Consider the following 23,331-nt stretch of genomic DNA (forward strand, 5'->3'; position numbering starts at 1 on the left):
GTGGTTTGCTGACTATTTCGTGAGCGCGAAAAGATTACTTGACGAATAACGTGATTTGCATGTTATTGCGATAATGCGGAAGTTTACTAAATACAATCGAAGAATAGCAGGTGAAAAATATTAGGTTTCACTCTATATTTTATATAAAGTCGAATCTTCTCGGATATTCATCAAACGAGATACTTATCCTACTAAACCTAAAGATCCGTTTATAAGTACGATTTTTGAAAGGTTAATAACTAAGATTTTTAGTCTTTAATAATTTGAGTGACAATAATTAATATCCATCGGCTCAGTTTGGTACGGGTGATGAGATAAATAATATATAGATAAGTAACGTAATGTAATAAAAAATAAATAAGAAAGGATAATGGATATTTGATTTGATTTGATTGATATATTACAGTTTATTTGATTGATTAAATTTTATATAAAAATGGTAAATTACCATATTATCATTTTAATAATAATAAAAAAAATATAAATAATATTATTTATAAGAGCTAATATAGTAATTTTAATTCAATGATTTGATTGATGTAAGATAAATAATTAATGATTTGATTGATGTAAAATTATAATTAATAGATGAATAAATAATATGATGAGAAAAATGTGTGATTAGATAGAATAATTTTATATTTAGATTATTAATAACGATATCAAACGGAGTTGATATGTATAAATGAAAAAAAAAACTAATAAACTCTTATTACCGTCTTTTGGTATTTCAGACAAAAATTGTTTTGTTTTTTGATTCTATACAATAAATAAAAAAAAAACCTATATATCATTCACCACTTCCTCTCCCCATTTACCATCGGCTTTTCTCTCTTCCATTCTCACGAGTCACGACCCCGTGTTGGATTTGCTAACTGTGTTTTATACCTTGGCGTTGATCATTCATCCGAATAGTCCGATCATCGATTGACGAAGGTTTTGTGTTTTCTGAATTTTACTTTTTTTTTTAGGGCTAAAAGCTGAATTTAGCAACCGATCATATCACTCCAGGTTTTGTTTTTGTCCAAATTTCTACGTTTTATCAGTATCCGATGCTTAATTATTGGTTCTGATTTTTGTTTTTCAAATTTTTCTATTAACTAGTATTTTTTGTTCTCTCTTTGTAATTTTCTTGATCATCCATGTTTTTTTAGTACGATCGTGGTATACAAAGTCGCTTGGTTTTGTTGTGAATCTGTGCTGCTTTGATTTTCCGAGTTTTGCTGTGTTGCTTTTTATCGTTTCGTTCCCTTTTTTTTCACGACATTGGGTTTGAGTATGGTGGCGATGATTTACCTTATAAATGTCATTTATGTCATTATTTGTTAGGATCTAACATTGGTCTATCTATAGCTGGATTACTGGATACTATTTTCCTTAAAACCATTTTCTCTCTTGTAAAAGTCGATGAAAAATGAACTGGGTTTACTGAAATTGGAATATTCGGTGCTTAGAGCTGATTTATATCTGATTCCTCGACTTATTTGTTAGATATTTCCGGTAAAGTGTGTGCATTGTGCTAGTCTTTGTGGTTTCCCTTTTCATTGTATAAGTTATTTTTCATATTATCCCTACTATGTCTATGTGTTAATTTTGGTGCAATCTGAATTTTGTTATTACCCTTTGTGGGTATTTACCATTGACCTGTCTCAGTGGTATGCTATTATTTTCCGTTAGGCAGTTTGTTCTGGCACCCTCTTTTTGCACCCTGATAGAAGACATAAGTGGTGGTTGGGATATACCATGAACATCTTTCTAGGCTGTGATTGTGTATACGAGAGGATAGCATATTATAAACTGACTTCGACATAGTGTTCACATGCATACAACTGTTCAAGATAGCATCAACTGGTTTGGGATGTTGGAAAATTTGTGTATTAGCTTTTGTCTTTTTGCATCACACTCTTTCCTTCAGTTATATTTTTATGTAGAGAAGGGAACATGCAAGTTTATGAGAGCTTTATTTTAGGTTAGTATAAAATCTATTTAAACCTAACTTTGAATCACTATGAACCTATGATGATAGTCTTAAGATCAAACTACCTTTTCTGCCATTTATGTCAAACTATTTGTTGGTCTTGAGATCTGTTACACCAGATTATGTGTAATTCCATGCAGGTTTTGGTTCGAAGGGGAAATTGATTTTTGCCGAGTCTTGTCAACTATGGGGCGTACATACATGTTCAACACACCTCAGATTGTTGAGACCGAAAACGATCAAGGATGGAATCACTCTGAGCAACCGTACATGCCTATGGGTATGAGTTCATCACATCCATGTTCATTCAATGTAACTCCTCTCTCTATTGGAATGGGGAAGAAAAATATCTTACAGTTCCAATTTGTTTGCAGCTATATATGGAGCTTTCTTAGGTGTTGTAATATTCCGAATCTTTTTGTCTCATCAAATTCGGTTTCTTACCTAAAGTTTTGTGATACTGTTCACAGACGTGAATGTGGAAATATTTATTCGTTTTCTTACAATGTTTAGATGAACTAAACAATGGAGGAATTTATCTTTGGAATGAGGAACCAAACTGTTGAATGCCATTTCTTGTTATCGCGAACCTTGAGGATGGAATTAGGAAAGAATAAGTTGTGGTCATGTTCGATTGTCCTTTACTCTCAATTAGTTATTTTTGAAAAGGCTTTTTAACAAGTAACATCTCAATCATACTTGGTAATGGTGATTAACGTGCCTACTTCTCTTTTGTTTTGAAGCAAGGGTCAGTGCTTCTGACAACAACTCTCTTGTTAATCCTATGGATAATGTAGCAGTTCAAAGTGGGCACATTACTTCGCAGTGGGCACCTCCTCCTAGGTCTACTGGCTACTCTCCATCCATTGTTAATGGTGAACTGCCGTGTTATCAACCTCAGGCTCCTGGTTCTTCTCACGACCCTTTTCTTCGTCAATCTGCTGCTGGAAATTTCCCTTTGCTCCAAGATAATTATTCGCATCAATCGTCTTCCGCCAACGTTTCTGGGAAAATGATACATGTGGCAGATGGTTGTTTTTCTCATCAGACTATAGGCAATGGCCGAGGACCATACAAACGCAAATACCCTGGTAACCCTCCATTGAACGAAATGGGGTCTACTAGCAGATATTATGATGTTGGAAGTTCATCCAATGTTCATCTGCCCACTGACCTCTGGGAGGAGAAGCGGAATGCGGAATATTATAGTGCATCTTGGGAGTATCCTCCTCCCACTTGTAGAATAAATAACCTCTCTATCGGTAGCAATGGTACTTTGAGAAATGTGAAAAGTCGAGCTGAGGAAGGCCTCGAAGTTACTTTGTCCAGGACGCATTTGCCAAGCAATTCTATGCCTGATTCCTTTTTCAACAGGGCCTCTGATCAATCTAATCCTGTGGATGCCTGGGGCCAGAGTTCTAATGGTTCGACAGGGGAATGGAACCAGAATTTCGAGTTAACTCCCGGTCGTGGGGTGACTTATGGATCAGGTAACTTGCACAGGTTTGTTTCATTCTGTCAGTCAGTTATTTGTTGCTAAGACCTAAGGTATTTTTAATGATGAAATTTCAGATTCAAGTTTCTTTAGTCATGATCCAAACCTCATGAATGCACCTACAAGTCATCCTAATGTTTCCGCTGAGACTGGGGATTATCACAATGATATTACCTCGAATATGAATCTCGTTCCTCAAAATGTAAACAGTAACCTGAACCAATCCACCAGAGGAGTTCGAAGTGGCTATGGTCCAAGATCTGTCCCATCTCTCAGGGCTTCATCAAGCAATTTCCACCCTGGTCACATAACTGTCTCAGATGAAGGGTTGCAAACTGCTGCAGAAAGTTTCCCCGCCAGAAATCGCCGAGCATTGCCCTCCATTAGGATACACAACATTGACAGGAATGGAAGGACTTTGATATCACGCAAAAGACACAGATCATTTGACGAGGACATGAGTTTCCACAATCGATTGGAGGTATCCACTTTAGAGTATTGTGAATGCTTTATGTTCTTCAGAAGGTTTGTTCTCTGAGAGAAGATTGGGAATACCAACTTTGGCCCGAATGCCCATTTTATTTTGTATAGGCAATATTTTTATGAAACCGCTGTACCATTTTCTTTTCTCCTATTATTTTTCTTCACCTAAACATGTGTGTGTATTTCAGGGTGTCGTGATTTCGGAACACCACTCTACATTTTATGGGTCCAGAGCTCAGTTTGATCAGTACAGGAACATGAGACTGGATACAGAAAACATGAGCTATGAGGTCACTTTCTTCTAATCTTCTTCATTATCTCCAATCTTGTCACAAGGTTATTTATTTATATACCTAAATTGTTATCAATCAAAAGCATTTGGCATGTACAGGAGCTACTTGCGTTGGGAGATAGAATTGGAAGCGTCAACACCGGCTTGTCCGATGAATCGATCACCAAATGTTTCATTGAATCAATAAATTGTTCATCGGACCTATTTCAAGATGAAGGATCATGTGTTATTTGTCTGGTTAGACTCGAGGACATTCTTGCAATCATCCCCTTGATTTTTATTTGTGGTTTGGTTATTTTACTTGCATTCAAAGTGGGAGTCGAGAGCAGTCAATTCCGGTGGAATTTTTTTTTTTATCGGTAAATGTAAAATATAAAGATAAAAGCTAAATAAGACATCAAACGAAGAAGATTGTTAATACAAATGTACAGGTCGATAGACAAAAAGCTTGATTCCTGAAAAACATAATAATCAACTTCAGGTGATCAATTGAATTTTATTTTACTTTATTTATAATTTTTCTATAAAAAGAATTTATGTTTTGTCCCCAGGCATTCCAAAAAGAACATTTGATGTGAAAATATGATTTTGATTCTTTGTGTTTGTCAAATTTAACAGGATGAATACAGATACATGGATGATGTTGCGACGATGAAAGTATGTGGCCATGATTTTCATGTGGGATGCATCCGAAAATGGTTGGCTATGAAGAATTTATGTCCCATTTGTAAAGCGACTGCTATGGATGACAAGACGAAGAACAAATGATTTATTTCCCTTGAATAATTAAATTATCTGCCTTCTTGTAAATAAGTACAAGTGTGTTCCTCAAATTTGAGGAAATGGACATCGTTAATTGAACTTTGGTGGCTTCATGTTTGCGTCCGAAGTTTAATGTGCGCATTTCAGTACTCGATGAAGTTTAAAGCTCGAATTAGATATATCCGAGCAGAGACGTAACTAGGATTTTTCTTTAAGGGGGGCTAAATTTTAGGTACAAAAAATTATAGATATTGAATATTCTAATCAATTATATATATATATATATATATATATATATATGTTTATATAATCTAATTAACTCTCTAAATTTATATATCATTTAGTTTTTCATAAGTTTTTAATTTTATTAAATATCAATATCATATGATATAAAAATCTAATTTTTATTATATTAGCTCCCCTAAACTTAATAGAGAATATTATATTATATCATTACACAATTTTTTTTAAAAAAAATAAAGCATTTTTCATTTGAAATCTAATATACGATGATACTTGTCTAATTTTTTTAATTAATTATTTTTATAATATAATTTATTATAAGGATAATATAATTGAAATTTCTCAAACTCCATTTAAAAATTTAGTTAGTCCAAATCAAAGTTAAAATAGCCCAAAACAGAAAAAATATGTTTGATAGAACCCAAAACAAAAAATATTATTAGTCTATATCAAACATTGAAAGAGCCCAAAATAAAAAAAAAAATTGAAAGAGCCCAAAAAGGAAAAAAAAATACATTATATTGGACCTTAAAAATATAAACATAATATACACATATATATATTAATATATGGGCTAAGGGTGGGGGCCCACTGTTGGTCCGTCCCTGTATCCGAGTAAGAAAACGGGTTTAATTTAAAGTTCAAATATTTTAATATTTTTAGCTTGAAATATTTAAACATGTATTCAAAAATAAAGATTCTAAAGTTATTTATGTAATGTATAATTATATTATATTAACTTAATGAAATATTTAAGTTAATATGCCACGAAAAAGCCAATTTGAGATATGAAAAAGCTCATTAGCCCACTCGATTCGTGCTCTCTTGATAAATAGAACATTAGATAGGGGAGGACCGCTTCAACTCATATTGATCGTATATAAGAGCCCATGGTATAAACATTATATATTCTAAGCAATTTCGGCCTATCATTATCCACTTAAACTTGCCAATTTTTTTTAATTATTATTATTTATTTATTTATTTATTTATTTATGGGCTTAAAATTTACTACTACAAACATTTCCTATGATATGGATTATGTGCCTACTTCAATAACATGATTTACATGCATGCAATCGAACGTGTCCAAACAGAAATTGTACAAAAATTTGGTGAAAGCACTACAAATTTGACTCAAGATCTCGAGTTGACGGCATAAAAAAAAATAGATATATGAAAACTGTTAGTACTCGACCTTTTTATACTCAAAACATATAAACGCAATATCTTAGAGCTTTCGATCCAAACAATTTCATATATATATATATATATATATATATATATATATATATATATTTGTGTGTGTGTGTGTCAAAAAGAATTAGTTTCAATAAAAAGGAAAAACTGAAATTTTGGTCTTATATATTTGTCACTTTGCGATTTCGGTTCTCTATGTTTTTTCAGTTTTAGTTCTATATGTTCTGGTTTTTTGCAATTTTAGTCATTTTTATTTGAAAATGCTTACGTGACACCATATATACGTCAGTTTCATATCACCACCGCATTAGTGTCACATCAACGTCACATCGAAAAAAAGAACTAAATTGCCAAAAAACAAAGATCGCGGATTAAAACTGAAATCTGAAAATATAGAGGACCAAAATCGCAAAATAATAAACATACAAAACGAAAAAAAACAATTTTCTCCAATAAAAAATTGTGTCTTAATGCACATGCATATATGCTCATAATATGTGTCGAATAAAAAAAACTCAAAACTAAAATTCATTCTCATCAAATCATTGAATCTACTCAAATGTATGTATGGACCAGGTATTGAACTACATAGATATCTTTTCGAGCAAAAATTTCAAATCAACGCTACGTACCAGAAACATGAATTTGAAAGTCTCATTTAAACTTTACCTGACATTAGATTTGGTAGTTCACACTCTAAACAAACTTTTCATTGGATCTTTTAAATCGGTAGTCACAATCTAAGAAAACATTATTTGTAAAATAGCTTTTTTCAACAATTATATTTTTTTAACACGTCATAAAATTTGGTTTTCCTTGCTTTTTTTCTCACAATTGAATAGAATACATGTGATAGGTTAAAACCCAAATAACAATGAAGTTCAAATTTTAGTTTTTATAAGAAGATCAAGATCAAACTTGTCGGTCCAACAAATGTATAGTTCAAATGTATAGTTTTTATAAGGACGACAACATCAAGTGTAGAGGTTAGAACTTTAACTGTTTTATATGGAAATGGATTTATTTGCTAATTATGATTGTCACTCGCGTAGATGTGCCTACATGTGAAAAAACCCTGTTTTCTTCGGCAAACCCTACATTGGATGACCACCAAGCACATATTGTCAAATGATCCTTACAATAATCCCGACATCATTCGTCTTATTCAGCCGTCCAGTGATGATTTTGCGAGCTATAAAAAAAGTAAGAAGTCGACGACGTTTTGTTTGATGAGTGTTATTTTTGTTTTCATTGTGTTTATGTTCATCTTTGCATTTGTTCATTTTATATTCTGTTCATTGTTTCTAAAGCTTAGGAAAAAAAAACCCAAGTTTTAGGAAAAATGAGTTTTTGGGCTGAGCAATCATAATAAAACTTTTTTTTTAAATATTTTTTTTGGCCAAATGCAAATCTGACCACATACATGTCTTATTTATGATGCGATACCCCATTGGAGTTTTCATGTGTTTGATGTTCTCAGCAGAAAATTTCTTTATCAAGTGTTGGTGTATTGATTTATGTCCCACATAGGTTGGCTAAATAACCTGGACCTCTTTATATGAACAAGGGCAAACCTCACCTCTTGAGCTAGCTTTTGAGGTGAGTTAGGTCCAAGTCTCATTTCTAACATGGTATCAAAGCCCGGGTTCCCGTTATGTGTTGGACGGCCCATAGTTGGCCTCACCCGTCCCATAGTTGGCCACCCATTTCATATATCCACGCTCCAGTCGTTTCATTCCTGGGCGTGAGAGGGGTGTGTTGGTGTATTGATTTATGTCCCACATAGGTTGGCTAAATAACTTGGACCTCTTTATATGAACAAGGACAAACCTCACCTCTTGAGCTAGTTTTTGAGGTGAGTTAGGTCCAAGTCTCATTTCTAACATCAAGTTCTTAGCATACTTGGATTGACACAAAAAATTACCATCAAGATATTGCAAATTCCTTTGCAAACCTTAGAGTGGTGGATCTAAGGATGAATGAGGAAGAGCAACCCTTGGATCATCAAACTCAAGCTTGATTTACATTTTTTGTTACATTCAAGGGATCTACAGAGAAACCAGGTTTAACAACTCTTGCAATGTCTGAAATTCTTTCTAAAGCAAGTGAAAGCAAGAAGACGATATCTGTATCATTACTTTATCATCAAAACTCAACGGAGGCCAAACGAAAAGCTTATCAAGGGCATTGGAGATATGCTGAAGTAAAACTGGATGTACGTTCGCCTTATTCGGCTGCCTAGTAATGATCTTGCGAGCTATGAAAGAGAAATCGTCTTCGTCGCCCCATTTATTATTGTAGTTTATACTATTGGCTTAGGCGCCATAATGGTGTCTTTCAATCCATACGGATTCAAATCGGGATTGTGTCCTCTTTTTTTTAGCTTGGGGAAACGTTTGGAGCAAAAAAGAAAAAAAAATGCAAAAAAATTCCAAGAAAATGTGGAAGGAATGAACGGTGGCTTGCGGATCAAGGCACGCCTGATTCAAACAATCGGACTTAAAAGAATTGATCTCACACATGGATTTCTATCCATCTCAATAATTTAATCTTAGTTTTTGAAGCTCAATTATCTAATTTTCCAGAAATCAAATAATATCTAATATATATTTTTATATATTAAAAATATAACGATCCATAAATAATAATATTCCAAATTTGTAATTATCTAATAAATATTATTTAAATCTAATTACATATCATATTTATTTAATTATATAAAAACTAATTTACATTTTTTATATTACATTTAGATATCAAATATAATATAATATATATTTTAAATATACTAAAGATGCTATTGATATGCATTTAAATATTACAAAATAACTCAAAGCTATAATTATCTAAAAATTATTCTTTAAATTTAATTAATATTTATCTACGAGATCTTGAGTTGGTAGAACTAGAAACAATTTTTCATTCTTTAAATTGCATTTCTAAGTCATCGACAATTAAAAAAATGTATTGATAGTTGATCATCGTACGATAACAAGACAATTTTTTTTCCGAAAGATACTTATATGAGGCTTCACCAAACAATAGCACAAAGAAACCGAGACATTTAAGGAGAAAATGTGTTGTTATTACAACTTGGGTTGTTTTACAAATGAAATATACAAACATATTTATAGTTGATAAGATTCTATAATGTTCCAATCTTTTTTTTTTTTAGGAAAAATTGCATATATCACACCTGTGAAATCCCGTGTTCGCTGATAACCACTTGTGAAATTTTTTTGAGCTAAAAATCCCCTGTGTTTTCGGATCTGTAGCACGCTCACCCCTCCTGCTGCGTTTTGTGGCTCACGCGCGGATAGATGCAAAAATGCAAGGTTTTTTTTTTATAAATTTGGTCCAAAATACACTGAAATCATACACATTCAGTTCGGCCATTGAACTCGTCACCTTTATCTTCTCCGATCACGACTCCGGCCAGCCATATTTCCGACATTTCTTGCTTGATTTAGACTCCTCTTCACCTCCCCTACAAGTTTCGACATTTTTCTCTTCATTTTTTTCCCCTCAATATGTCGAGCTACAACTCCAATCTTACATTGGTACTCACCACGAAGCCGACTAGTTTTCCTTAATATCTGACCAACTCCGACCACCAATCTTCCAAAGAAACCCCGATCTGTGACTCTCTCTTCCATACGAACAAAACACACACATCAATTTCCCAGATTCGTACTTCCTTTGGGAAGATAAGATATGGGCAATTTCGTCATTTTTATGGTAAAATTCTGAATGGTATGCGTGTGCTACAGATCCGAAAATACAAGGGGGTTTTAGCTCAAAAAAATTACATAAGGGGTTATCAGCGAACCCGAGATATCACAGGGGTGATATATGCAATTCCCCCTGTTTTCTATATAATACATGTTTGTAGAGTGTTCTAATTAAGTTTGTACCCAACTACAGATTAATATAAATACTAATTGGTCATATCTAGAATATTCCGAAAGCACAAAACAATATTTTTATTAATAGATGATAATGATACTAATGAAGCCTTGGATTATGCCCAGCCTAGTATTAGGCCGATATACACATGGGAATGTTGGGTTCATTTAATTGAAGTCCAAATATAAAGAAGCACAAGTAAAAAGAGGTAAACCGTAAACGTAACGAGATTATTTAGACAAATATTTGAAAAGCGTTTTTATTATTTTATAAGTAAACAAAATACTTAAACTATGTGTTTGAACAATATTTTTGTAATTTTTCTAAAAAAATTAAAAACAATTGAAGTGTTTTTTTATATATTTTTAGAATTGAAGGCAATGGTGAAATCAAAACACATTAATTTTTAGGTCAGAAATTTTTTTATAGAATACTTGTCACCAAACATATATTTATTGTAAAAATAATTGTTAAAATATTTTATGAGGACTTGTTGAAACGGATCATAATATTTTTTATTTATTAATATATGGTCATGATTTATGAAGCATTAGGCCCAATATGTATACGATAAGCAAATGTTGTGGCCAGTTAATTGAAGTCCAAATAAAATAATAAAAAGGGGCATTCCGAGAATTGAACTCGGGACCTCTCGCACCCTAAGCGAGAATCATACCACTAGACCAAATGCCCTTTTTGAAAATGTCTCCAATACAATATATTACATAGTTGTTTGTATCAAACTACACTTTTGGTGTATCGTCTATCCAAAAATCATTTATATAATTTAAAAAAAATTAATTGATTAACATTTTCTTTTTCCTTTCTATTTTTCATGTTTTTTAGCTAAAATTTAATTACCAAATTTATTTTATCGATTAATAACTACTTATTTACGAAAATGCCCCTTTCATTATATTTTTTTGCCTTTTTACGCATTTTTGTTTACAAAAATGTTATTTTTTTATTTCACTATTTATTATTATTTTATATTCAATTAAAATTTTGACAGTAAAAGATACGTAACGTGTGCATTCGAATACTAGTGTGTATGTGTATATATAAACAACACTCCTATAGGCTATAAACAAAGGGTGAAGATGAGATAAGATAAATAATGATGTGACTATTAAACTATATGAGAGACATGCAAAATAATAATGCATTCATCGATAGTTAAATAATAATTACTAATTTAATTGATTAAATTTAGGATTAGTTTATTAATTACATTTCGACTTTTGATAATTAAATTATATGGATTGAGTAAATCTTTTAAGAGTAGTATAATCATTTGCATTCATAATTTGATTGATATATGATAAATAATGATTAAAAAAATTGAAAGAAAACATGTGAGGTAATTGATCATATCATAGTTATATAAATCACACGTAAATAAAAAAAAAATTACTCAAATTTCTTAAATTTTAGCACAGACAAATTGTTGATCGTTTTGGTTCCAAAAATACTAATATACGTATTACATAATTATGAACAAGTGTTTTAATATAAATATTTTATACTCGAAAAAATGAATATAGTTAATTTTTGTGATAAATCTAAAACTGTTAATATTCAAATATCTCATATTAATACCATATTCTTTTTTATTTTTTGTACCCATTTTATCCATGAGAAAACGATCAAGTAGATCAAATATAATTAATGTCAGAACCCTAACTTATATTTCATGTTAAGGGAACGGAATCTCAAGTTCTTGCTTCTAATTTTCCTAAACAATTTTTCTTTATAACGATTTCAATATTTATCTTTTATTATCTATAATTTTGATCGATCCAATATATTCTTACATTAAATCATGTCACGTTTAAATTTCTTTCCAAAATACATCAAATATACATGACATTTATGAATAAATATAAATTTGAACCACAAAAGACAATTGTCAATCATACAAACTTGCCAAGTAACAAGAACACAATCAATCAAACTCAAGAAAAAAAAGGGTAACAAGAAAACGAGACGCATGAACCAAACCAACAGAAGGATACCAAGTAAGACGATGCTTTTAATGTCCGATTTTTGTATAAGATACTCAACATAAATTTAACCGGCACGGCCCATGGTCTGACCACCTGGGGGAATCATGGCCAAGACCGGTCGAGTGTTAAACCCAGGATGGTGAAGCCTGCGACGTACCTCACGACCTTCTTGACAAAGCGCGCATGGATGGCAAAAGACGTGAGTGGCGAAATCGCAGGCCGTTTCGCATTGCTCCAGATGAACCTCATCTTCCATTAAGCTTCCGCAGCATCCACATGACCTGTTTAGTGCCTCACAGCTGCCCTGTTTGTGTGTAATGTTTTTAGTGTAAGATAGAAATCTACCATAGACCAGACAACCAAACCAATTCAGCGAGAGGTTGCACAAAAGACATAACAATTAGCAAATGATAATGGTACAGGTACAGGTACAGCTCAAAGATTTTATATTTTAAATTAAACCATACAATATCTGATCATATAAGCAACTATACAGCACAACGCTGCTAACTTGTGTTGCCCCGTGGAATTTTGGAAGTCTTTGCTTGGCAGGTATGGAAAACGGAAGAAGTAGGTGATATGTTCATTAAACAAAAAAATCCCACCTCGTACACGTAAATGATGAGAAAATGCGAGATATGTTTCTTCCATTTGCAGTAAAAGTTTGAGATGGAGTGAACCATAAATTTCTACATGCCTATACCCGGGAAACTATCGAGTTTGGATTCGTATTTAAGTGGAAGGCATTAAAATGTACAGATCACCAATTATGATGATTTGGAATAATAGATATGTACAAAAAAGTTCTTAAAAATATATAACTTGTGATCGAAAAACCCGTGGTGCAATTTGCGTTGTGTATAAAGGTGAAACGAAACCTTATATATATATATATAGAGAGAGAGAGAGAGAGAGAGAGTTTTATTATGCTGCATATTTTATACTGTAAAGTGTAAATTGGAAGAGACCGTGCAAAGTAGAAACAATTGTATTCAATGGCAATTTCGATTTTCGGCTCTAAGAACATGACAGCACTAAGGGATCTAAACAAGATGTTCATGAAGAATGATGTCTGAAGAGTATTAGACACAAGTCAAACAGAAAAAATAGCATATCCAGATTCATGCCACCCTCAGTTAAACAAAACTAAAATTTTATCCACAATTTCTCTAAAAAATTAAAACCCAAGTAAACCAACGCTCACACAAGTCTCTTGTCCACCAGCGCTCACAAGTTAATCAATTGATATCCATATTTTGGCCTACTATAAGATAGCATGTTGCAACCCTTGTAAATTTGGTCTAAAATAGATCTAGAAAAGAGTGTTTATAAATTAATATATTTGTTTGCTTAAAAGCTCAAGGTAAACCATACCAGTGGAATAACAATTATGTATATCTTTTGTAGCATAAAAATTTAAATACACAACTTACCTCTAGGTTAAACCTCCTTCGAATGGCAGTACGGGTGGGATAAGAGAACCAGGGTGCAAGGAAATTCCCACCGAAAAATGAATTCCCAATCAAGTACATAGCAGTGTATGGCAAGCAATGATTGGTAAAAGTACCAGGAGTGGATTCCAGTCTCTCCACATTGCTTTCATAGAGTAAGCAAGGGGCAATACTACCCAGCAAACCTGCTCGATGCAGAACAATCAAGCATTCATGAAGAATAGGAACCAAAAAATTGGCAAAGATACATTTTCCAGAAGTAATGTCTAAACAATGCAATATGCTTTTGAAATCTTAATGAAATTCAGTGGAAGCAATGCAATCACACAATTGCTGTTAAAACAAAGGAGAAAGTTGCGAATTACGACCTCAATCATACATAATTTCAAGAAATATTATGTCGCGGAAAGAACATGATCCAACGACAAACCAGATGTTTGAATAGTTTGACCGGACGAAATCCATCAGCGCATCATATAAATACAATTTCTTCACCATCGAAATAGTTAGCAAGAACATAAGAAGAAAACAGAGTGGTTAAAAGAAGAAACCTTCACAACCTTTTCGGAAGGAAAAACCACCGCTTGCTGAGCAATATTTTTATCTAATTAACTTAAAAATGCAATTTACATGTACAGAGTTTTGTTAAAAGTATTCACAATGAGGACAAAAATCTGGTTCATAGATATTAGAAGCACAGAGCGTACTATAGTCATGTATTGTGCACTAGGTGCATGGCACAAGGTATAAAAAAAAAAAGAGTGTGCTTCATTAAATTGACTCACCCTAAAAGATGCATGAAACCATATAAATATGTTCATAGAATTTTATCAAATTTCATTCAATATATAATTTACAAAATATTAACGATAGTAAAAAACAGTCATTTGGCTACAAATGAAAATAATCCGTGATTATAAAGTCAGTATTTAATATTTGGTCTACTATCTCGTCATTTAAGACACAGTTAAAAGGAGCATGAAGCCATTAGAGGCAGAAAGTCATTGGCTTTATGGTCATAACATGCCCCGAGCCTCAATGATCCTAAAGCATTGGTGCATCCTTTGTGGGCTTTAAAAAATTACATAAACTCGTTTGATACAACTAGGTTCAAGCTTGATCAAACAAATCATGTTAGATTTTCACTTTTCAGATATCCCCTTTTCTTTCCTTTGGTGATAAATTTTCTTAATCATATCTTTCATTTTATCTACTCTGTCACACATTAAAAAAACGAATCTTTTCCAACCAATCAACACATAAAAGCAATTTGATTTCATTTTTAATTAATTATGTTCGGCTTTATGGTCATAACATGCCCTGGGCCTCAATGATCCTAAAGCATAGGTGCATACTATGGGGGACTTTAAAAGATTACACAGACTCATTTGATACAACTAGGTTCAAGCACGATAAAACAAATAATGTTAGATTTTCAGATATCCCCTTTTCTTTCCTTTGATGATAAAACTTTCTTGATCATATCTTTCGTTTTACTTTCTCCGTAACACATTAAAAAACGAATCTTTTCCGACCCAATCAACATATATATATAAGCAATTTGTTTAACATTTAGTTAATTTCGTTTGACCTTCTCCCCTAATTCAATCATCAACAACAAGGGAACGACCTCCAAAAACGTGACTCGGATTCAACAAACCAAATATATCAAAACATATTAGCAGGAAAATGTTGAGGCGAGAATGACTCACAAACTTCAAGATCGCTGCTACAAAACTCATCGGTTCTCCCGAGACAAGCGAAGATGCCGGAATCCCATTGAGACCTCTGCATATTGAACTCACCAACTGGAAGCCCGTCGGCGGTCCAGCCTATCGACACCGCCGCGGGAGGAGGAGCTCCACCGTTCTTGGCGGTGGGCTTCTTCTCATCCTTTGTAGCCTCAAATTCTTGGTCGTGCTCCGGAAGCAAAGGGTTGGATTCCTCGAAATTTGCCATTCGATTAACCCAAAAAATGCAGAAATTGATGGAATATGGATTGTGCGTTGTGCTTAATTAAGCGATGAGATCAAGAAATGGTCTTTTATTTTTTTAGGAGTGAATTGCTCTTTATCGAAATGCTTATCTCGCCACGCGGTTGCTAGTATTTTTTTTATATATATTATTTTAAATCTTTGTTTTGTTTTTTGGAGAACATAATTAATTAATTAAATTTTTTTTTTGTTTTTAGTTACTATTTTCCGTTAGGGAAACAATAAAAAAATCTGTTTTGAGTTTTTTTTTCGGAACATATGTTGGTTGTTTTTAATAAACATCGTGCCATTAAAAATAACTCTTTGTTTTTTAAGAATAAATAAATAACTCTTTTTTAGTTCGAGACAATTAATTATTTTAATTTAATTTTAATATGTATTCATATCATGCTATTATTATTCACATGAGTTTGTTGTTCTACGAAAAGAAGCTGAGTGATATCTCACTCAAATACTCAAATGCATGACAACGCGATCATTTATTTACAAAATATGTAAATAATAAATAATAAATAAAATATACGTAAGTGTAAAATTTTTTTAATTTTTGGGAAGATGATTTAAATTTTGGTCAAATAAAGATATTTCAAATTGAGATTTTATTTCTTAAAAAAAAAAAAGGACGCCACTAAAATGAATCTTACCGCATGGAAGCAGGAGAGAAATCCTAATAAAAGAGTCGTAACTCGTACGTTTAAATTAGAAAAATTTAAAAAAACATGTTAATCATGATTTGGATTTTTTAAAAAATAATTACAACTTTATTAATATTGGAAACAAATATACACATTACAATGTTTATTATAAAATATGAAAGTAAAAAATATTGCTACTTGATTACATCACATTAATCATATATATAGTCATAATTCTATCTATAAATCACATATTTTAACTAAAAAAACACGTACCATTCATTCTAAATATTGTAAAAAAAAAAAAAAAAAATCTAGGACAAATTACGTGCATGCCATTATGAGTTGCTATAAACTCAAATAGAAAACTTGAATGAATCACACGATTCTTCGTTCAGAAACGAGTGATTCACATCCAAAAATCCTTCTTCAGCATCCAAATTTCTTCTCCTGAAAATAAGGTTTTTTGTAGAAAATATTTATAAGAACGTGCACATCAAGAATAATTGAACAAGGGGGCGATTTTTTTCTTTTATCGAGTCATTTTCTTTTATTCAAATTATTTATCGGATATATATATATATATATATATATATATTATCTTGTTTTCATATCTATCATCACTCCATAGATTAAATCTTTAATTTTTTGTAATCTGTTTTACACATAGGGTTTTTAAGTTTTTATTAAAAAAATCTTGACAAAGGAATATCGATGCAATTTGATTTAGTTTTGTTTTAAAAAAAAAGTATTTGTTTTTGAAGGAGAGAAATTAATTACATGTTTTTGGGCCTTTTTGAACTCTTGATTTATGACGGGCCGAGATTACTATGCGGTCTACACTGGGCTGATCCCCAGCCCGATTTGGTGGCGGGAGATAGGTGTGAGTCTCTGGACCTCGATAATCAATATAATAAACATCAGATTCCACACTCTCCACTTCCAATTTCCCTATAAACAAAACATATATATCGATCGAATTATATATATATGATTCAAACTAAACCACATGAAAAACTATCATGTTTTCGCATGATCGAGTCCGTCGTAAACTTCGACCTTGCTAACATATATGCATTCGTACATATATATACCATGAAAACAAAAAAAAAACCAAAGGAAATAGCATAGTGAAAAAGAATATATATGGAGCTAGCAAGAAAGAACCTGTCGAGAAACGAGGCGCTACGAGTAGGAAAATGAGTAGTAGTGTTGTTCCGAGGAGACTAGCCTTGAACTCCATATATATATATATATATTGATGAAATATATGGCTTGATTTCCCTTTTTCTTTGGTTGGGTTTTGGTGCTTTTTTGTTTTTGTAATAGAAAAACAAGTTTATGTGTGGGGAAATGTGAATGAATTTAGTTGAGAGGAAATATTGGAAAGTGAGAGCATCACCATCTCCACAGCAATAGACTGCAAGGAGCTGATTGGGATGTGTTGGGTGGTGACATTTATGTAGTGTGAGATATGCGCTTTCATCATTCAGTGTTTAGGTGTGGAGAAAAGAAAGCAAAAGTAGTAACGGATATATATTATATATTTCCTCATCTTTTTTACATCTTCCTAGCTATTTCATAAGGATTATTGTTATATATATATATCAGCAAATATTGCACACGCGTTGTGTATGTAATATATCATATGACATTTGATTATTTCTTCTACATGTAGGGTGAAATTGGAAAGATATTTCAGTATCTATTGACGGACCAAAAAACAGCTTTTATTATGCTCTCATTCTATATATATATATATATATATATATATATATATATATAATATAGATGTATGTATATTATAATTTTCTCTTTCAAAGAATTGAAAATATGCTCCCTCGTCCATTGCCAAATTATTTTTATTCTATCATTACGGTCTCGTCAATTTTTCATGTGATGCAATGTTCATATGTAATTAACGCATTTTCTCTCATTGAATTCTCTCTCGTCTTGACACCTTAATTAATGATAGCGTCGAATAAATCTCATGTTCACCTTATTACCCAAGCTTGTAAAATCAAGAATCAAGGGAAAGAGCAACTATACAAACCCTCTTACTTTCCTTATTGTTGAATTAATGATGTATATAATTTAAAACCTCATTGTGAAAATATATAAATAAATATTCTATATATATATATATATATAGGTAAGAATATTATGACTAGGATGAGTGTACCCATTTCCCTAATGGGCAAACTGTGGACATTCCCATGTGTGTATTATTGAAAATGTCTTAGATATACATCCCATTCACCGGACCATTGTTTTGGCTGGACTTAACTACACAATACACAACCTAACATTTTGTGTATGTCCTCATTATATACACATAAATATCGTGAATTTTCCCCAACTTTCTACACTCTCATCATTTATATGGGGGCATGTATATATATGTTCCCATATATATATTTCTTCTCAATTCCCTGAAATTCAAGATTATTATCAAATTTTTTGTAAGTTTGTAATATATAATAGATATGATCTTCATTTCTTGGGATTTTTTTACTTATTTTTCTTTTTTCGTTTTTGGTATCTATTTTGAACGTGGGCATTAATTTTCTTTAATCAATTCACTTCTGAGTGATGATCAGAGATTGGCGTACGTCATCAATCATTAATCTTTTGTGACCATTTGTGGTTGGGAAATTTAATGCAATGCTGGGAGAGGACTACTGAATATTTATTTGGGGTGAGGTGTTATTTTCCCATAGGCTTGAATGGCATAAATAAATTAAATTAAATTGCCGGTGAATTAAGGTCGATCGACGCGTGAATTTATTAACACATGAGATGAGAGATTCGATACACTAATTTGGAGTGCGATGCATGCTAACTTTTTTCAAAAAATATTCCATCTTAATTCGACTCTATTATTATATGATTCAAAGTCGACAAGTGCTGCTAGGTCCACACTTGCTGGCGAACGCATCGGTTCACACAATACGGACTATAAGAGTATGTATAAAGGTAAATTCGATGCATGCGGAAGGGATGAGTTTTCGGTATATCGTATCAAAAATATCGGTATGAAAAAAATTCATACCGGTATCGATACTGAAATTTCAAAATTTTAATATAGAAAAAATCCATATTAATATCATATAAATAACGAAAAAAAATTCCGTATATCGAAAAAATATCTGTATATCGAAAAAATTTCGATACGATATCCTGAAAATTTGGTATTTTGGGTTCGATATGTCACCCGTTAGATGCGGTCACTCGGGTTTTAATCGAAGGACCGTAGGATCTGGACATGTGGTACGATGATCAATAAACAAACGTTCGTGTAAAATTTCAAGGATGTCGTTGAATTTTTAATGATTAAATAGCCATGGATGTGGATGCGATCGCCAACGAGAAAAATATTTTAAATAAATGTAACTTTTTTTCTTTTTTGGAATAAATTCACATAACTTTTTAAGTACACATAATTGTTGCAAGTATATATACAGATAGTCGATGGCTTGATCAGTCCCACCCAAGGCACATTTTTTTTAATATATCAAATCTTAAATTTATATATTACGTATACATATATAGTAATAATACAAAGTACGTAGAATGTATTTCAAAATATATAATTATTTGGTAAACTTAAAATTCATTTTAATTAATATGAAATATATATTATATAAACATGTTAGCGTAGATTTTGTTGGTAAAAATACTAGTAATTTTGGGATATATTGAGTATATGCGGATGAACAAAAATGAATATAGGAAAATTAGTCGAGGTAAGAGTTTGACTCTTTTTTCTTAAAACATTATTGGCCCGCCCCGGTGCTTACGGTTATTGACAGTACGTTTCTCAAGATACAACGACTACGACTTTAAAATAGTAGCACTACAATTTTAAAGTCACACGAACTTTGAAATGTTTAGAACGCTATGAATTCGAATTTTACTCGTTCAACTTAAAAATCCAAACCCAATATTTTATGTCTTGTAAAATTTTGATCTAAGTGATTTGCTTAAAATTCGAAACACCTCTCGAATTTAATTCTATAGATTGAACTAAGCGCAAAAAGCTTAGAAAATCCAAACCAAAATTTTATGTCTTGTAATTTCAAATTTTAAGTGCTAAAAGCTTAAAATTCGCAGAAGAATTAAACATTAAACAATAGATAAGAAGACGAGAAGAGAAGATTGGTGTCTTTTGAATGCAAATGAGGGGTCCTATCTATAGATGTTGAAAAGCCTTACTAAAAAAACACAACCTTTCAACAATGGAACAAACACCACTTCATGTGAAGTGGTGCAACCCTACTACCACACGGCCATTCAATGGCCGTGTGATATACAATTCAAATTCACTCGGCCACATGGCCGAGTGAATATATATTATATTATTTTTTTTGAGAGAGAATATATATTATACTATATACTCATATATATATATATATATATATATATATATATATATATATATATTTATTTCATTAATTTTTCAACACGAAAAATTCGAACTAATTAATTTTTCATTCACTCTATTTGATCAATAATCGAGAAATAATTTTCTTACGAATTCTACTCGCGATATAGAGTTCGTTTGCAACTTGTTCGAATTATTTATCAACTTTAAATGAGTAAACAACTCATTTTTCCAACATATTTTCAAGTTGATGTTGTTAATTCTCTAAACAATAAATTTATATTCGAATATATTTGAAATACTTTCATCTAAACGCGATATGGACTAGTGGTTCGGAAAATATTTGTAGGTTTTCTAAATTAGAATTTATCTTGTTATTGAGTCAAAAAAAATTTATTATTGTGGATGGCATGGCTATATATTATATTGGGTGAGTAAAAATTTTCTATGCAAACATATTGATTGAAAAGGCTGCGCGTGCGTCACGTACGTGAACTAGAAAAAAAATGCATATCATGATAGCAAGCTAAGTATAGTTTCTAGGAAATAAAAAACAACAATAAACATTGGATCTTATAATAGATATCCGAGCCGATATTACATATTTTTATCAACAAGATTATAATTTTCAATAAAATGGTAGATATATCGTCGAATCGTGCGTAATAAAACATAAAAATGGCCAGCAAAGACATGTGTAGCAAATCACAAAACATTATTTTTAAAAAAAAGGAAAGAAAAGAAAAACGCATACACACACACGCACATTAATCATGCGCATGAAAAGGGTGAATTTTTTTTTATTCTTCCTAATATACACGACCATATATATATAATATATGGTGCTGCATCAGTACTGGATCCATCAATTCAATTCAATTCAATTCAATTCAAGAAATAACAAGAGTAAGTGTTGCTTAGTCGTGGATACGTCAATCGGGGCCTAGGTTGCATGTTATGACATTTATGAAACACGAAACATTGTGACAGAATTGGTGTAATTCCATTTCACATATTTTCCCAACAAAGAATTAAGAATAAGTGGTCGAATGACTATAAAGTCTTTTTCGTCGCAGTTATTAAGGTCCCCAATTTGTAAAGGCATTCATTGGGTGGATACGTCAGTTTTAAATGATGGGCCTCTTTTTTTTTAATTAAAGAATATCGGGTTTTAAAATTTCAGCATGAATAAATAAATAAATGGTTCTCTTTTTAGTTGTTATCTTGAATTATGGTTTTCTAAATGTTCGTTTCTGTGTTAGTTGTTCCAAATCAGTTGGATAAAGTTCTTGAGAGTTGTATGTATGGACTTAAACAATTCTTGTCACTTGAGTTCGTTTTTAGAGTTGAGTTAAGTCCAAGTTCATAATCTTAATATAATAGTTGAACGGTTACGTGTTGGACCTGCCATTGGCTTGTAATTTTTTTCGGAGTTGAGTTGGACCCAAGTTCATAATCTTAATATATACTTGGATAGTTTTTCATAAACATTTCCTTTTGTATGTGGTGACTTCACGTTGAGTTAGTTTAGCATTTTAATCGATCAAGGTTTGAGCTCGAGTTTAGTCTGACTCGAGTATATTGAACTTTTTTCTTTAAAGGTTTTTAGACTGGGTGGTTTGGTTTTCCGAAACTATTCGAGTCGGTCTAAAACCGGTTCAGATTGGAATACTGCCCTGTTAAATAAACTTACCCGGTTTGGTTTTCATTGAACCGGCTTTCTATAGTTTCGGTAGTTTATAAACTATAGTAGTGCATGGACTGATGTATTTAGGGCCTCATAAAGTCCACAAATTTTAGTGGGCCTATGTTGGGCTTCATAATTATTTCACTTTGTTCCAATATCATTTCCGCCAAAGCGCAGCACAGCACAGCACAGCACAGCACAGCCCAGCCCAACGGAGCATCGGTGCTAAATTGAGCTTCGCTTTCCAAACGAATAAATAAAATTGAACGTTATTTATATTTAGGCCTTTAAATTTTAAGATGGAGCGAATTTTTTCATTATCTCACCCTTTTCTTTGTTTTATTTATATATTTGACACTTATTTCCTTTATCAAATGTCAAATTATTTAAATACAGATAAAGAAGAGTGGAAAAAAAACTCTTTTAACGAGTGTAGAAAACGCTTAAATTATGAAATTATTTTGTTTAAGTTCGATTCGAACTTTTATTAATCTAATTTATTTTTTTTGCTTGAATACATGGATTTTTTTAAGCAATTAACATTCGAGTAAAATAGTAAACTTTCGGAACCGTCTTGATTGATTTGTAATCGTGATTCGGTAGATGAGATGATAACCTCAAAGTATAAACAAATATGAGTAATATTTAATGTTGATAATACTAATATGACAAAACACGAATCATTATATCAATTTATAACGTGATTCTACACTCCCTTCTATTTCAAAAAACTTGTTTATTCTAAATTTCAAACATATATTAATTATAATTTTGATTACAACAATCACATAAATTGTTGAGCAATGGAACCCGAA

General features: G+C 31.9%; 2 protein-coding genes, 1 long non-coding RNA gene and 1 other non-coding gene across 4 annotated transcripts; 1 reads left to right on the forward strand and 3 right to left on the reverse strand.

The window, feature by feature from the left end:
• Positions 1 to 800: 800 nt before the first annotated feature.
• LOC140890832 (uncharacterized) lies at positions 801 to 5,123 on the forward strand. The gene is made up of 7 exons (XM_073298942.1): positions 801 to 936; positions 2,119 to 2,258; positions 2,722 to 3,468; positions 3,551 to 3,954; positions 4,145 to 4,246; positions 4,348 to 4,485; positions 4,867 to 5,123. The coding sequence occupies exons 2-7, from the start codon at positions 2,165 to 2,167 to the stop codon at positions 5,014 to 5,016; spliced, it is 1,635 nt and encodes a 544-aa protein (XP_073155043.1). The 5' UTR covers positions 801 to 936; positions 2,119 to 2,164; the 3' UTR covers positions 5,017 to 5,123.
• Positions 5,124 to 10,980: 5,857 nt separating this feature from the next.
• On the reverse strand, positions 10,981 to 11,052 carry TRNAP-AGG (transfer RNA proline (anticodon AGG)). Its single transcript has one exon. It is a non-coding gene; the product is annotated as a tRNA-Pro (tRNA).
• A 1,176-nt stretch (positions 11,053 to 12,228) lies between these two features.
• LOC140887149 (cell number regulator 8) lies at positions 12,229 to 15,895 on the reverse strand. Its single transcript, XM_073294215.1, has 3 exons — positions 15,529 to 15,895; positions 13,799 to 14,001; positions 12,229 to 12,669 (listed from the first exon to the last, which is right to left on the reverse strand). Exons 1-3 carry the CDS (start codon positions 15,773 to 15,775, stop codon positions 12,430 to 12,432), a joined length of 690 nt encoding a protein of 229 aa, XP_073150316.1. The 5' UTR covers positions 15,776 to 15,895; the 3' UTR covers positions 12,229 to 12,429.
• Positions 15,896 to 16,549: 654 nt separating this feature from the next.
• On the reverse strand, positions 16,550 to 17,946 carry LOC140893174 (uncharacterized). The gene is made up of 3 exons (XR_012153052.1): positions 17,613 to 17,946; positions 17,226 to 17,396; positions 16,550 to 16,895 (listed from the first exon to the last, which is right to left on the reverse strand). It is a non-coding gene; the product is annotated as an uncharacterized lncRNA (long non-coding RNA).
• Positions 17,947 to 23,331: the final 5,385 nt, after the last annotated feature.

Source organism: Henckelia pumila, chromosome 3 (genome assembly GCF_033568475.1).
Source record: "Henckelia pumila isolate YLH828 chromosome 3, ASM3356847v2, whole genome shotgun sequence".
Classification (NCBI taxonomy): Eukaryota; Viridiplantae; Streptophyta; class Magnoliopsida; order Lamiales; family Gesneriaceae; genus Henckelia; species Henckelia pumila.

Bases quoted from the DNA above. Each gene is read 5' to 3' on its own strand.
- LOC140890832 (XM_073298942.1), top strand. From the start codon at position 2,165: ATGGGGCGTACATACATGTTCAACACACCTCAGATTGTTGAGACCGAA. The intron at 3,469-3,550 runs GTAACTTGCACA...ATGAAATTTCAG, and splicing joins TGGGGTGACTTATGGATCAG to ATTCAAGTTTCTTTAGTCAT. The intron at 4,486-4,866 runs GTTAGACTCGAG...CAAATTTAACAG, and splicing joins GATCATGTGTTATTTGTCTG to GATGAATACAGATACATGGA.
- LOC140887149 (XM_073294215.1), bottom strand. From the start codon at position 15,775: ATGGCAAATTTCGAGGAATCCAACCCTTTGCTTCCGGAGCACGACCAA. The intron at 14,002-15,528 runs GTGAGTCATTCT...TGCATCGAGCAG, and splicing joins TAGCAGCGATCTTGAAGTTT to GTTTGCTGGGTAGTATTGCC. The intron at 12,670-13,798 runs GTAAGTTGTGTA...ACACACAAACAG, and splicing joins GAAGGAGGTTTAACCTAGAG to GGCAGCTGTGAGGCACTAAA.